The sequence below is a fragment of the Xylaria bambusicola genome, assembly GCF_022495145.1.
Source record: "Xylaria bambusicola strain CBS 139988 unplaced genomic scaffold F5B22scaffold_17, whole genome shotgun sequence".
NCBI lineage: Eukaryota > Fungi > Ascomycota > Sordariomycetes > Xylariales > Xylariaceae > Xylaria > Xylaria bambusicola.
In genome coordinates, this window is record NW_025953570.1 from 233122 (window position 1) to 249095 (window position 15974).

Here is a 15974-nt window from a genome sequence, read left to right on the forward strand (position 1 = left end):
CCGGCCTCTCTCACATTACCCACCCGTGCCCTCAAACACTTACTTACTTACTTACACCTCGAGAGAAGTACTTAGAATTACCCGGCCGTCAACTGCATGGGCATAATTACTGGGGACTTTGTAGGAACGACACGCCGCCACAGCGAATCATCTGTATATGGGCCTCTTGACGTGCGAATCGATCTGCAGGCCTGCAGCAACTTGCCGCTCTCCGACAACGTACGCAGTCCACACATGCCTAACATCGTTATCCAAAATCAGAAGCCGACAAGAAACCCACTGCGTAGGCCTCCACAAGTCGCCCTGCTATCCTGTCTGCCTTATGCTGGGTAGAAAGCAGGGGCTGTCCTCATGGGACTCTGAGACATTAGGGTATATCGTCGGGGCAAATCAACCAGAATAGAAAGCTTAAACTTGAGATGCTACTAGCGTCGGCCTATACGTGAAGACGTATTAAGAAACATGGGGCTAGGGTAGTGGTCAGGCAGAGGTCAGGGTAGAAGGACACACTTCGGCGCAAGAGGGAAGCTCGGGAAGAAAGGACTGCGCAACCGCTGTGGCGTCGTTCCCCGCACCCTCGAGCCGCCTCGGTACTGATGTCCACGCAAGATACACGTTGCGCATGAAGGTCGAGGCAGATCATTGAGGCTTAGGACGAACGAGCGATAGTTCGCATCGTATACGAGTTTGGAAGCGAGATTTTCGGATGTTTAGCAAAAGACTACTCTGGACTACCTACCAACCATACCGAACGAATACTACATACTTGGACACACTCAGTATTCCAGGAATTATTGGACGGCGATGTAGGAGCACTACGCTTGATAGGTAGGTCTGGGAATGCACGTAGATAGCGTTCATTCAGGTTTGGTTAAGTCTCCGGTTTACTTGGGTGGGTAAGTAAGAGGGTTGAGTGATGGGATTAAGCCTTATCCAACACACGTCAAGCATGGACAGCAATCCCATCTTCCTAGATCTCGTTAGACAGGACGAAAAGATGGGAGAAACAAGGACGGCCTATGGTTCACGATGCATAGGAGAATACCATACGCGCGCGGTGTCGAGTGGGTGGCCTCCAGCGGACTAGGCAGAAAGGAGGAGGTCAGAATGAGGTTGTCTGGGTTGAAGTCACGAATAACTTATCTGGGTTGACTCAAGCGACCAAGCCCCCGCCTGGTACCTGCATTGGTGAAACTTCAATCGGCTATCGATTGGCTGTGGACGATCACTCGGCACAAGTGGAGGACAAGGTGGCACCGCTGCAGGAAAAGAAGACCAGCGCCAAGTGTCAGCGCCAGTGGCTTGCTTCCCGCGCTTCTGTGCTTCTTTGCTTCTACCTACACTAATCCAACTACCTACTTTCACACATCATGATGAGGTGAGGTGTGGAATGTATCCATAGACACATCAACACCATTGACGTGACGTATGTCCGTACACACGTAGGAAGTGTCAGGTGGCGTACATGTGGCCGCTGTAGTGTACCTTTGAGCGCCTTTACACAACTTGAAGCCGAAATTCCCTGCGCGAACAAGCATCACCAGCCGGGGAAGCACTGCATAAGCCCCGGCACTTACTTACTTACCTACCATCCACCCTATCCATTGAGCGCACCAAACAGCAGATCAGAAATCTGAGCATCGCGTGATATAAGGCGGCCCTTGTCTATTATAGCTCTAATGACCGGATATTAGGAAAACACCAAGTTCATCATTGCCCATCGGTGGGCATCTGATATAAGGAAGGCCCGACACCAGAGTGGAAAATAAATTGGTAGGATCAATAGACCCTATGCATTCTCAATCTTCCAAACTGCTTCCAATACATACACTATCTACATACTATATACACATATATACAGTATATAATGTATATACTAAACTTCTCGTGTATTCTGTTTTACTTTGTTGTTGTAGTATAACCAGTCGCACAGTTCCGATCCCGCACTCTACTCTGTCCCGCAGTCCGGCCGGTCAATAAATCACGTAAGAAATTATATCCGGGCGGCAGTTCTTGCTTTGCGAGCTGTTGAACATGCGCATGTGTTCAGCTCTGACCAGGAAAGTGGACGAATGGTATGGCGATGGTGTGTGTGTGGCAATACAACCTTCTTCAAAAGGGGTTTTTTCTTTCTTCTCCTTTTTGACTTGACTGACCGATTGTTTCAACCTAAACTTCTCCTTGGCTCTCGTGGCTGTCAGGGTTCGGGGAAGCTCTGGCCAGGGGTATAAAGGGGCTTCTACCGAGGGGCTGTTTCAGATGTTCGCGCCAAGCATACAAGTGCCTGCGCTTTTAACCAGAATTAGGTAATGCCCCTAGCGTATCCGTTCGATGGTTGCGTGGTAGGTAGGTAACATTATCTCGTTACTCAGCCCACGACATGCGTGACGGTGACGCCCGGGAAACAGTATCCCGTAACGGTCGGCTGAGCGCAAACAAACAGCCAACAGGTAAGCATATATTCGGTCCAGTAGATGACAACGTCATTAGCTCACATCCATTCACCCTATCCTCACCCTTCCATCCATACCGTATGGTGTCACTCCTGAGGCGGGTATCGTGGCCTAGTTGGGCGTCATGGAAACCAGTTGCGTTTTCCAACTCCAACTTTCCACAGATCCCGGCGGATTACCTTGTAGAAGAGGAGACACTCCCCAACTATCTTGCCTCGCGGTACTACCCAGTCCGCATAGGCGAGGTCCTTAGGGATCGCTATCAAATCGTGGGTAAGCTCGGGTTCGGAGCTACCTCGACGGTATGGCTCGCCCGTGATCTGAGGTGAGGTCGTAGTCTTGCGCGACAGCGTTACACTGTCACTGTTGCTCACGGGTTAAGCAGTGGCCGTCGCCACGTAGCTCTCAAGCTATTCGTCCATGCAAATTCAATGGGCAGCCAGCTAGATAAAGAGATTAATATGTACAAGCGCATGAAGGAGAGAGGCTCATGGTTCCATGACGGTCGCCACTATGTTAGGGACTTGCTTGATTCGTTTGACATCGACGGACCCGATGGACGACATCGATGTCTCGTGCATTCTCCCTTATGGGAGAACATGCATACATTCCTGCGTCGAAACCCAATTATGAGGCTTCCGCAGCCCGTCTTTGCTGTCATGCTTCATCGCCTCTTCTTGGCTCTGGATTTCCTACATACGGAATGCTCGATTATACACACAGGTATGTGCTGAACTACTAAGACACAGGAAGTCATTATTACTGATTCGGCATAGACATCAGAGCCGACAATATTATGTTTGGCATTGAAGATGACTCGGTTTTCCGTGAGCTCGAACAGCGGGAGCTAAGTGATCCATCCCCGCGAAAAGTGTTAAAGGATAGAACTATTTATACATCGCGGCAGCTAAGTATGCCCAAAGGAAGAGGATTGGGCGCGCCGGTTCTGTGTGATTTTGGCTCGGCTGTCTGCGGAGATGTGGAACACCGAGAGGACGTCCAGCCCAACATATACCGCGCACCCGAAGTCATCCTGGAAGTACCATGGACCTCCAAGATAGACATATGGAATGTCGGCTGCATGGTAAGAGATTGACTCGGACTGAGTGGCGGTGTCAAGATTCCCGATGCTAACGTAAGCCTGCGTGTGTTCCTCTCAGGTCTGGGATCTTTTCGAAGGTGGCCATCTATTCACCGGCCACGATCCCGAGCTCGCCACGTATCGAAGCCGAGCGCATCTCGCCGAGATGACAGCGCTCCTCGGTCCACCTCCTCAGCAATTCCTCGACCAGGGTAATCTGAAATCCAAATTCTTCTCAGAGAAGGGTCAGTCCATAATCAAACTCGCAATGTACAATATCCGTTGCTAACGTTACATCTTTTCTTTTCTTAGGGGAATTCTCTGGCGGAATACCTCTACCACCTGCGAGATCGTTAGAAGAGCTCGAAACTAATAATGAATTGGAGGATAGGGAAAGTTTTCTCCGTATGATGCGAATGATGCTACAATGGGATCCTCATGTCCGCAGCTCCGCCAAGGAACTTGCCGATGCCGAATGGCTACAAGGAAAGGTGTAGGGAATGATAGGTCGATTCCATCAAAGCGCACAAACAACTCATGTAGGTACTCCGGGAATTGTCAGGTTTCATCTCTGTCTGTAAGATTTGCGCACATAACATTAGAGCTAGCCGCTTAGCAGTAGTATAGATACCTCCCTAACTCAGCATCATCACTTGTTATAGGCGAAGCAATTGGAGGTATACCGTCGCTAGATGGCTGCACTGCTTCCTAGTTGTGGTTATCACTGAATTCACTGCCCCTAGAAGTCCTCCTAGAACAGCTTTACCATTCAGCGACATGAACTTTCTTATCAGATTCATATTGAATCACTGCCATTGTGCTGATATTGTCATTCGATGCGGCACTCCTAAGTGCTAAGTGTCAAGAAGTCGCCCTTTGGTCGAAGGTAACTCCAAGGTATTACTTGTATACCTAGGTGCATACCCAATACGGGTAGCCCTTCAGTTCCGTAGAATCAATTGATCGGGCCAACACTAGAGGGAATTTAATGATGACAGGCATCTTAGCTGTCAGCTGTCACCCCCATCTTTGATTCTAGCTTGCATAGCAGATACACAATTCGGCGACGAACAGAGCCTTCATTGTCTTGCACTCTCGACCTGGGACCTAAGATACAGCTGTCCTAATTCGTCGCCAGATTTAACCCCATTGCTTCTTACATACCTCCGAAGGCTTTTGCTTATCCTATGTCTCAAAGCTGAGGCTAATGGATATGAATCTCCTACAGTGACGCAGGGGGGCCACTCAAGCCACAGCTAGACAGATCTTTCAGCCTGCGAGTTTTCCTCTCGCCTTCCCTGAAGCTCAACAATGCTTCCCCAGGCCCGCTTCGGTCCTTCCATGATACTCCAATTACCAAATCTCCCTGACCAGTGTCTGCGTCAGTGATGAAACGGCAGGAAGCGTTAGAACGATATCCTACAAGCCAAGACTACAAAGGCGATATAAGATACCTATAACCTGCATATTTCTTCATAATCCAGTAGACTTTTGCACCCGTAGTTCTCTCACCGACGAGCTTTAGCTGGATCATGGACAAGTCGGCCACCCATGGATACGTGACCAGCCTGGTACTACAATTACCGCTGATGCGGTAGCATGGTGTCATGCCCGCGAATTACGTCATGGTAATTCTGGACTGAGTTGAAAAGCAGATGGGCGCTGAAAGCGCGGCGCTGGAATCCTATGCTGGCGACATCGCTACCGCATTCATTTGGCTTCGTCAGGTACTTCAGCCGCCCGTGCCTGAGGGCCAGCAGGAACCGCATGGGCGCCGGGGCCATGGTGCTGATTGTGGTTTTGATAGTTCTTGTTATAGCCGCTACTTCCATTGCGCTGGGGTGGCCCTGCGTATTGGTGCATTTGTTGAGGGCTGCTGCCGTACTGGGAGCCGGCACCGTTGTAGGACGGGCGCATATTATTATTTACTTGTGTTTGGTGTTAGCTTCCGGTTCTTGCGTGTTTCGAGTTTTTTGGTAGACATACTTTGACCTTGTGGTTGCGCAAATGGCTGCTGAAATTGCATGCTCGGACTCTGTGCGTACATCACTTGGCCCTGTGATGAGCCTCCAGGTACCATCATCGGTGCCGCCGGGCGGCCGGGACTGGGGTAGCCGTTAGCCGCTCCAGGGATAGGCTGCGGTGTATTTCCCGCCGGTATAAATGGCTGCCCGGCAGCGTACATGTGCATCTGCGGAGGCCCAGCTACCATTCCGGGGCCCATAAAATGAGGCTGCATCATCATTGGTGCAGCCATAGCTCCAGATTGCTGAGGCATGAATTGGGTATTATTCGACAAACTTCTATTAAAATTATTCATCTGAGGTGCGCCTGGGCCCATGAATGAAGGCATCATGTGTTGACCGTAAGGCATTTGGGGAGTAGAGTGCATGGTTGCCGGATACGCCATTGGAACTTGGTGAGTCATTCTAGGGGACGAATAAGACTGGTTGGAGTTCGAATGTATCATTCTATGATCATCACTGCCATTAAAAGGGGTGTGAGGAACCGCGTTATGCTGACCACCGTGCATCTGGACTGGAGGCGCATGTGGTGAGTGCCGTGGGCCAACGTTGTGAGCGCCATGTTGCATATGTAGTGGTAGCTGGTGATGGTGTGGGATATGTTGTGGAAGAAGATGAGGGGGAGTTGGTGTTGGTTGACTCGTGAAGGGCTGGCGTTCGAAGTACTCATCGCAAGTTAGATGCATCGTAGAGTCCTCTTTCTCCTCGTCCGCAACTGAACGCCAGGTAGGCGGCGTGTCATAAGAGGGTCTTAGATTTCCATTTTCACCCCAATTCTTTGTCTCAGGAGGTTGGATCGTCTTTGCGAAGTTCAAGATGTTGCACTTTTTTGGATCTGGAGTTCTACCCTTTTTAGAGATTATGATTGGTGCACTGACGTGGGTAACGGCGTTTGCCGAAGGAACATGGGCATGATTAATCGAGGACCGGGGGCTCGAACTTGCGCTGGGATGCCCGTTCGGGCTGAAACTCGGTGCAAAGGCGTTTGGCCGAAATTCGTGACTGTTGGGATTCAGCTTGGCGCTGAGATGATTAGAGCCACCCATACGTGGTGGGAAGGGAAGATTTATAGCATTGGCAGGGCCCGTAGGAGGTATTCGCAACTCTTGGGCTTGGGACTTCTGCGATTCTCGAATACGATGTGTGAGGCCTTGTCTACCTTGTTGCCCCATGTGCTGTTGGCCTGAGCGATTGTTTGGAAATGGTTGATAGTTGGGAGGTACACGTCCACCTTGATTGCGCATTGGCCCTGATGGGCCAGTCGCAGATGGAGCATTGGCAGGACGAGATGTTCTGCTCTCAGCAGGCGCCGTTGGAGTAGCATTGGATTGTGATTCCGCTGCGGTTCCTACGGGCTCCTTTTTCCCCTTTGCTTTCGCTTCATTAAGTTTACGTTGGGCAACCTCCTGGGCATCTCGATTTGCTTTTTCCTGAATCTCTCGTTGCTTTTCAGGATCTTTGGCAATGATGCTAATCAAGTCAAGCGGAACAGGGGTTGGAAGCTTGAAGTTGCTTGCAAATCTCTTCAGCTCGGTCAGCTTGACCTCTTTGTCCGCTTTCGCTTTAGTATGCCGCGCCTTGTCGACATTCATACGTTGTTGTTGAGCAAAACTCTTGAACTCCTTCAGCACATCAAACTCGACTGTAGAAGTTGCATTTTTAACAGGACCTTGTGCATCCTTCTGAGGCGACATAGTTCGACTGGTTGCAGCTGATGGCTTTAATGGGACAGACGCCTGGTTTGTTGGCTTGGGGTCGCTGGGTTTCTCTACTTTAGTCTCGGCTTTAGCTTCTGGAGGCTGTACAGGCAAGGGTACCGGTGCTGCCTCTAATGAAGATGTTGCCTGGGCTTTCTTATCCTCTTGTTTAGATGCCACCTGGGGTTTTTGAGTCCGTAATTGCGACGATATTATGGCCGGGTCAACAGGGGCGCCTTTCACTGTTGAATTGGCCGTAGGGGCCCGTCGAGCAGGAGGCGTATACTTAGTCTCGCGATTTCCAAGAGCCGCAAGATCCTGCCGTCGCACACCACTGTACCTATAATAAAGTTAACTATGATTTCCAATAGATCTATGAAATCAAAACATACTTTTCCTCCTCATCGTCGCCAGCATCATCACCGCCAACGAAGTTCATCTGCCGCTCCTCAGCGTGGTGTGCGGTGGTTGTGGCACTACCCTCGATTTCCTTAGCGGCCTTATCCGCTTTAGCCAACCTCTCTTTATACAGAGGATGGCTTTTGTCGATGACAGTCGTATAAATGTTTTCATCGTACGTTGTCGTGATACCAAATTGCCGTTCGTTGGCAGCGAATTGATCCCATGCTCGACCACTTGTCGACTTCTCGAGCGTCATATCTGTGCCTTCAGAACCGCTGGGTGCCACCCATGGTTGGAGGACTCGTTCACGATTGCCACGAGATGAGGATATTGCACCGTCTGTACGGAAGCTCGAGGGTGTACCTAAGAAAAGCTTGTTAGTCTATATTGCTCGCCGTATCTTCCAAGTCTGACTTACCATTGGATTTGTTGGCTCCTTTATTAGCATTACCGCCTCCTGACCGGTTCTCCGGCGTGTCTCTCTTTTGATATGACATCTTGGGCAGTTCCTTGGCCGTGTTTCCGTTCGCACTAATAGCTGAGTTCTTCTTATGCTGTACCATTCTCAGGTAACAGACGGAAGGGCCTGAAACGGTCAGACGGCCTTCGAGCTCGGTATTGGCCTTGAGGGTATCTCCAACCCTTTCACCCTGGTCAGAATGATGGGTGAGCTATGATTGGTTTCCAAAGAGACAGATGTTGGGATCGCTCATGTGTATAGGATACAATTGATTTGTTTTGATGTAATATGTCGATAAAATATATTTTGGGAAGATGCCAGAATATGTATTGGAGATACTGGACTAAGGCGACAGACGCAATGTGAGTCCGTAGATCCGATGCTCGCAAGAGAAAAATGTGGCTTTAGTAGTCTGAAGTCCTGAGCCCACTTACTTCGCGGCAGATCCAACTGTGCTAGCTTGTCATGCGAGGACAAGCTGAGTGGAATAACTCGGAGCCAATGTTGGTAGATGTCGCAGAGGTAGCTAGTCGGCCGACGAAGAGATGATTGCTTTCTCAATTGTTGGAGTTACTAGACAGCCGTGTCTGGAGGTGAAGGAAGGCGACAGTCAGCGCACAAGTGTGGAAAGACGGTGAGTGCGAAAGATAGTGAAGTGATTAAATGAGCGGTAGAAGAAAGCAAGAAAGAAAAAAACAAGAGCTTCGCTGTCCCAAGAGGGAGAGAAGTGTTCAAGGGGGTACAAAGATGTAAATACGAGATAAGACTGGGCAAGAGTTCAGGTTGTGCTTTGTCGTTGACAAGTCCAACTAACTCCAGCTGAAGTTGCTGCTGCAGACCGGAAGCTGCCAGAAGAAAAAAGGTGATCAAAGTCGCTTCCTGTTCCTGAGTGTACCTCTGCTGTTGCTGCCGCTACAACTGTTGCTCACACGGACACATTCTGACACTTCTTGTCGAGGAAAAAAAGGGCGGTGCGGGCCAGCTGTTGGCCACAGGTGCGATACCCATGCTACATTACCTAAAATACATGGCGGATGGTAAGGTAGGGGGAGAGAGAGGAAACTATGTCTCACCTCGGAGGGCTGGCTGTGCTGGACTGGGACTGCTAGATGGCTTGATCGCTGCTGGACCTGGGCCGCTGGACTCCGCTTCTCTGGTGGTGGTGCTTGTGCTTGGTGCCGCTGCCACCACTGCTGCTGGCGCTGCTGGTGCTGCTGAGGACTGGTACTGCTCCCGTCAATTCTCGCGGGCTGACATGCCCCCGCGTAATGATGTACGGGAGGGCCTCGCGAGGGACGAGTTTGGGTTGAAGAGGCGAGAGCTGCTGCGACGGACGGCGGATGGTCCTGGGCTGGGGCCGGAGGGTATTATGGTACAGACTACAGTACAGTGGGCGAGAGGGAGAAAGAGGAGCGTTAACAAAAAAAGACTGGGGATGGAGTCTGGGATGGGAATTGGCGAAGCTCAGGGAGGGTCCTGAAGGTACGAGCGAACAAGCAGGCGAGCAGGGACGTCTGGCCTGGGTCTGGGTGCTCTCCCTCGCTGCTGCCCACTCAATGTGACAATTGCGCCAGACGATGTTGGGGAAAGTCAATTGGGGCCTGGTCCGTGCCCCCGCAAGTGGGCTGTCCTTGCTTGCTAGCCGGGTACTTCGGACGACCTCTCTCAGGCCTGCGCAAGCAGCCCATAGGCATATTCCTATCGCTAAATCACACCTACACAACGAGTTATCCTAAGTACTCTGCTAACTACCTGTATACTATGTACATAAAGCTGGCCGCGCAAGTACATGTGATTACCTACCTAGGTAGTTAGTTGACTTGCTCGCTAACAGGTACCTTGCCTAAGTAGGTACCCAGCAAGCACTTTACCTTTAGGTACCTAACCAAAACTTACCTACATACCTACCTAGGTACCTACCTAGGTACTTACTGTAGGTCCCTACCGGAGGTCCCTACGCTGAGAGGTAGGCACTGAAGTGAGCTATGTAGGTAGAGCTACTGTAGCGTGTGCTTGTATTGCTAAAGTGGCTCAGCTGATTTACCTACCCGAGTACCTACCTTCACCGTGTCACGTCTCAATGTTTCATGGTGCTTGCCTCGATTTACGCGGACTACTTACTTCTTCTATTCGGAGAAGCAAACCCTAGGCTTGCTCAAAACTATCTGCGACGTTAGGAAGTCGTTGCAAAGTGTAGGTTCGAGATAGCCAGCTTGGCTAGCAAATTGACGTGCAAAAGCTAGATGGCGATTGGCTTGCGATAAGCAAGCACGCACTGAGGTAAGGTAAGGAGGCACCTTAACTTTCGATCGGCTACTTTCTGAAGGGACAAACGACTGGCCGGCCTCATGACGACCCAACAAGGAACCTCTGTTGTACCAGAATAAAAGCAGGGCCAGGTTATTCCAGACTGCCTAGGTTGACGAGCTGTGCCCTTATCTCGAGTCCTGGACAATGCTCGTTAGTGACACAGCTTGATAGATATCTTGCTGACCTGGCGTACAGCATCGGGCCTCGAAGTAGGTGTCTATGTGAGTAGGTAACAAGCACACAAGTCGCATTACGTACAGCTACCTATATTTAATGGTAACTTGCATGTAAATAGGCCCCAAACAAGACGGGTACCTTGCTAAACAGGTAAGACGGCAGGTAATTTGAGATCCCAGTGGAGGTGAGCGCTGAAAAAGGTTTGTTTGTACATGGAGAAATGAAGCTTCCCGCAGTTTGCTTCAGCTACCTAGGTACCTACTATACATAGGTAGGTAATCTGAATCTGAGATTTTGGTCGATGAGATCATTACTTAGGTAGCTAACACTCAGCCTAGATTCAAGACTAGGTACCTTAAATAGAATAAGATTAGATTATATATCATGCCCCTAGGCCATTTGGCATATCTAGCATCTGTGGGCATTGGGTGGTAGAAATTATTTTTCTATATCCGTACTTACTTCACCACATGTCGAGCAAACCTGGCCCCTTACTGAAAAATCCGTTGGGAATTTGGCCTGCGTACTTACCTGATGTAGGGTTTTCCTCCCAGGGTGGCCATTCATTCACGCACCGCACCGCCCAAGAGAAACACACGATTCACGTCCGATGTACGACATCTACAACACTGCTCGTGCAACCTAAATGTGCTCGCTCAGACCGAGAAGAAGCCGCCGCCAATTCTCGGTCGGCAAACACGAAGGTTAGTCGATTGATCCTTCTAGCATCCGTTCGGAGACTAATCGAGTCGGTGCGGACGTTTGCGCCGCCTCTCCTCGGTCTGTCTTGCTTCACGAGTTACTTTTAGATCGCCGACTGTGGGGCGGTGCTCAGACAAAACGAGGCTCTCTCGTGCATTTGCATAGCCGCTCGCTGCATAGGCACCTTTCTCAGGCACCTTCGACCTCACTCTGCGCAATGAAAGGGTAGGCTTACCAGTTTCCCGGAATAGAGCTTCTTTTTACGCCTTCACCGAACTTACATTGACGATTCTTATATCCTCGACAGGCGGCGGCCACAAGTAAGTTTCACAGGCCGAGATGATTGTGGATATCTACATGGCGTTTAGGTCTTGGCAAGCTGTGGGAATCGACCCTTCATTTTGAAAGGAGACGTTAAGCCTCGACAGCCTTATAGCTTGGCCGGGGCTTTCACGCAGTGTAGAGTGTAAAGGTAATCAGTTCATCACCTCATTGTCTGGTAAGGTAGTGTCATAAGCTCCTCGCATCTCTTGTCATCGCCACGGTCATCATCAACCAAAGCGTACAAACAGCAGAACAACGGAGAAGCTCCAGGTGTTCTCAACCCCCCTATTCAAGCCTTACACTAGCTTGCTTCATTGCTCAACTACCTACTTACAACCTTAGCCAGTGTTGGCATATATAGCAGTACTAGGTACCAGGTATTTGAGTAACCGGTGCATCGGTTTTTTACTCACAGCCAGTATTGTTTGATGCGGGGCTGACATGACAGTGGCTTCTAAAGGGTGCTTAGCAGGTCTTGTGAAACATTTGGCTTGAAGTCTGCCAGACAAACCGACGTTTTTGGTTGATTACTATATGCATTTTTGCCGAGGAGCATCAGGCCCTGGAGGACCTGGCGTTTGAAACAGATGTCTCCTTCTATAACGCTAACTCACAGTTTCGGGAGGACCAAGAACCACCTAGAGTATACATCCTACGTACCTAGACAGAAAGTGGAGGTAGTCATACATTGGTCAATACAAGACGGTAAGGAAATCAACCAAGCGCTCTTCTGCTACCTCCATATCCCATGACTAGATCAAGCGTGACACGAAAAGAAAATATAAGGCCGCCATGGAAAGATAACAAAAGCACCAATGAGTAGGTAATAGACAGTGTGTTACTTCCCCAATCACGGTCACAATGTCTCGGGTGGTACAGCTTTCAGTTTCTATCCCTCTTTCTTTTCCGCTTCTTTCGTCTACGGCACCCTTGCTCATCTCGATGACCCCCGGTATGGGTACGGGCCGCTCCAACACCCACCACGTGCAAGGAGTAGATGCTGCGAATTACCACGATGGGGCCAGAGGTAGGCGTTCCAAGGGAGCCTGTCAAACGTATGGGTTGTGAGATGTACCCATGCCGCCTATGAACTTGTAGCCATCCAACTACCTAACCTATACATATGCTGGCTCTGGACTTTGCCAGACAGTCCGTTGCCAAGTTAAGTATATAAAAATAAGATCATCTTGAATACGGGAATGCAAAGTCTTGCGCCTCGCTCGGATAATGTTACATCTACAGTGGCTCCGTTACATGGCATTCACTATATTTGCTGTTGCTGGGTGCTTACCCGCTACGCAAGTACGCAATAGGAGGGCTTTCAGAGTGTGCGAGTCATTCAGCTCGTCATTGACCAGCTTACTCAGTATCTAGCTATTCCGCAGTTGAAAATAGACGTGATGCGTGGATTCTCGACGTTCGCTACCGTCAGTGTCGAGCTATTATTTATTGCATTTATATGTACTGGTTATCTATATGTACATCATGGCGCTTGGATGCATCTGAACAGCTGGCTGGCAAAACCCCCCTCAGGACCGAGAAAATAAAAGGGGCTCCGCTTCCTTGCGTTCCATCCTCACTCTCAATATGAGCAAATTTGTACAGAAAAGCATTGTATAGAGTGGTCACGCATGTTGAGGCTTACATCATGGATGCCAGACATCAATATCATGATAAATGGCGTATTGCTAGGCAATATGGGATGAACACATACTCGTAAGGCCAATAACGTACAGTAGCCAGATAGACTATCGACCTATTGCGTCATTCTTCCTTTTGACAACATTTACTCGAGTGCCCCTCAATTTTTCTCTCCTTCTCGAACGCCTTCGAGTGCATTGGTATATCCCATGCGCCGCTATTCTCTATCCCTTTGGCTTCTACGAAGCCTCCGATACATTGCTGTCTCCAGTTTTACTCACGTGCTTTGTCACTGGCTATCCCTGCTAATGGATCAACAGTAGTAATACCTATATCTCATATAAAAGATACTCTAAAACTGATGTAGCGATTCGTAGTTATACGTCAGTTCAAATGAAATACAAGTTTAAAAAATATTTAGAGCTCTAATTGCATAATCAATTTTTTGGTATATATACAGAGGTTTCGTAGAAGCCAAAGGGATAGTAAAAGTCAAAAAGCTCCATTAGGGTTCCTATATATTCCACCATGCTTCGTATCTTACAATAACCTTAACCTTGTTTTTCAAGTTTACTACTAATTAAATATATAAAAGCTTGCTTAGGTTCTTTATCCGTTATGCTATTTTACTATTTTATTAAGCAGGTTGAAGAAGCTAACAAGGAAATTACAAAGTAGCTTATTCCTACGCATTTATACTTGCTCGTATACCTTTAGTGCATCCATACAATAATTAGAACTTTTACCAATACAAACGTCTTTGATTATTGGCCTTTCTCAATATTTCCACACAAATGGCCTTCAATCAACCTCAAAAATGGTCCCCGGAACCATATCAAGAAATAAACATAGATCAACTCAGCACCGCTATGCTCTGGCCCTACCCTGTACCTTCACCGACGTACCCCGCCGCACCAAGAGAAGAATCTCGAGCACGGTTCAACCAGAAGTATGCCCACAAAGCTTTGAATGCCTCAAATCGTCTTACAATGGACGAGCTTGAGCTCGTACGTAGACATCTTTCAGACTTGTTTTACGAGGCTACAGCTCTACGTTTACGATTCCAGCCCCCATTCTCCCACGGCTGGTCGAGGACGCTGCTGATGCCAAAGCCCGCGGAAGTCTCCTTGCGAATAAATGAACTCGACCTATGGAACAAGCAAACCGCCGTTTATTTTATTGGTGACTCGCATTATTCAGGCCATGACCACGGATATACAGACCGGCGTCTGGGCGCTTACATCTACCGCGAGTGGCACCGCGTGCATAACGGCCGACCGAACCTGCAGCGTTACAACTTCTTCGCTAAGGCATTGCAGGTAACGAAATCCTTAGAATCATTCGACGTAGCAGCTGTCATCGATATACGCCGGCGGGTATGCAATTCCATGTCGGCCAAGTTGAATGAAGAGGTCATCTTCCGCTACCCTTTTCTCGCTGGAAAAGTGGAAAGCACAAACTTCCCGCAGGCAAACATAGCGAAGACGTGGCGTGAGCACGGCTTCACCATGGGTCATCTCTTTCGCGCCGTCTTGCTCGTGGCAGACGAAAACGTTATTCCTGAGACGTGCCCAGTGCAGCCAGAGTCGGGGCTTAGCGACGACAGTACGCATAAGGAAACAGCGGCATGGCTGGAACGTCTGATGCCGGAGTGCCGCGTGTTAATGGTACGCACTGGGGACGACGCGCATTTGAGCAGACCTGTATCTTTCGCAAGCCTTGTAGACCCGTTAAACAGCGACCAGGGGGGTGGGTCCGGTCAGGTGGACATGGTTAGGGTGAGGTCCCTGTCGCTATACGTTTTTTGCACGAGCTGCAGGTACAGTAGGAAGCTGCATACCTTGATCTGCGGCGCGTAGCAGACAGAATGACGGAGGACCGCGAATATGCGTGCCGCGAATGGGTGGACAGCGTAATGCGCTATGCTGAGGATGTGGGCATGGACGGGAATATGTATACTTGGAAAGCTGTGAGGAGGATGTGGGCTGCCCGCGATGGAGAGACTTTTAGCGACGGGCAAGGCGACGAAACGCGTCTTTTCCCTCTTTATTCCTGGACAAGTATATGGTAGAGCTTTATAACTGGTCAGTGTGCTGTTGTAATACAGGAACCTACGGCATACGTCTCCAGGGGTCATCCATTCATCCACTCCATCGCTGCGTTGTTTGCTTCGCTGTGTTTCTTTATATCGCCGCTGTCTAGACTGATTGAAGATCTGTCAGCGTCGTTAGCAGCTCTTGTCGTTCATGCTTCAATGCGGAACAACGAGTCTGCTAGGGATCCATTGACACAGGGTTGACAGGTCTTCACTTGGAGAGTGAGTTTGTAGTTGTAAGAGCGCATTGATAGATGATAGGTAGATGTCGAGCTGTTGGTAGGTAGTTATCGGGCAGGTCAGTTGACGTAAGTGCCCTAAAATAACACACTAGTGCAAGCTGTGAAACATTGTTTTAGTGGCTTCGGGAGGTTGGGTTTGGTTTTAGCAATGACAAAGGGGATCAAACCACCCTCCGCTAAAACCCGTATCTGTCCCAGGATGGGATTAGGTTAGGTATATCTCAAGGTACCTACTGGATACTAAGTACTGTCGGTCTGATGTCTGGCCGCATTGAACAGCACATTGTGTGCAATACCTACGCATAAGTAGATATCCGACGATAAGGCGGTATACTATGTACGAAGTATGTATATATAGGTACCTAG

General features: G+C 49.3%; 4 protein-coding genes across 4 annotated transcripts; 3 read left to right on the top strand and 1 right to left on the bottom strand.

The window, feature by feature from the left end:
- Positions 1 to 2533: 2533 nt before the first annotated feature.
- On the top strand, positions 2534 to 4031 carry F5B22DRAFT_635915 (serine threonine protein kinase, CMGC group; the record flags this gene model as incomplete). Its single annotated transcript, XM_047977212.1, has 5 exons — positions 2534 to 2778; positions 2839 to 3176; positions 3230 to 3537; positions 3614 to 3779; positions 3847 to 4031. The coding sequence occupies 5 exons, from the start codon at positions 2534 to 2536 to the stop codon at positions 4029 to 4031; spliced, it is 1242 nt and encodes a 413-aa protein (XP_047831391.1).
- Positions 4032 to 5244: 1213 nt separating this feature from the next.
- On the bottom strand, positions 5245 to 8220 carry F5B22DRAFT_645920 (uncharacterized protein; the record flags this gene model as incomplete). Its single annotated transcript, XM_047978658.1, has 4 exons — positions 5245 to 5462; positions 5521 to 7595; positions 7648 to 8020; positions 8076 to 8220. The coding sequence occupies 4 exons, from the start codon at positions 8218 to 8220 to the stop codon at positions 5245 to 5247; spliced, it is 2811 nt and encodes a 936-aa protein (XP_047831392.1).
- A 924-nt stretch (positions 8221 to 9144) lies between these two features.
- Positions 9145 to 9679, top strand: F5B22DRAFT_645921 (uncharacterized protein; the record flags this gene model as incomplete). The annotated part of the gene is made up of 2 exons (XM_047978659.1): positions 9145 to 9481; positions 9546 to 9679. The coding sequence occupies 2 exons, from the start codon at positions 9145 to 9147 to the stop codon at positions 9677 to 9679; spliced, it is 471 nt and encodes a 156-aa protein (XP_047831393.1).
- Positions 9680 to 13871: 4192 nt separating this feature from the next.
- Positions 13872 to 15782, top strand: F5B22DRAFT_603996 (uncharacterized protein). The gene has a single exon (XM_047974777.1). It carries the CDS (start codon positions 14066 to 14068, stop codon positions 15128 to 15130), a length of 1065 nt encoding a protein of 354 aa, XP_047831394.1. The 5' UTR covers positions 13872 to 14065; the 3' UTR covers positions 15131 to 15782.
- The last annotated feature ends 192 nt before the right edge of the window (positions 15783 to 15974 follow it).

Bases quoted from the DNA above. Each gene is read 5' to 3' on its own strand.
- F5B22DRAFT_603996 (XM_047974777.1), top strand. From the start codon at position 14,066: ATGGCCTTCAATCAACCTCAAAAATGGTCCCCGGAACCATATCAAGAA.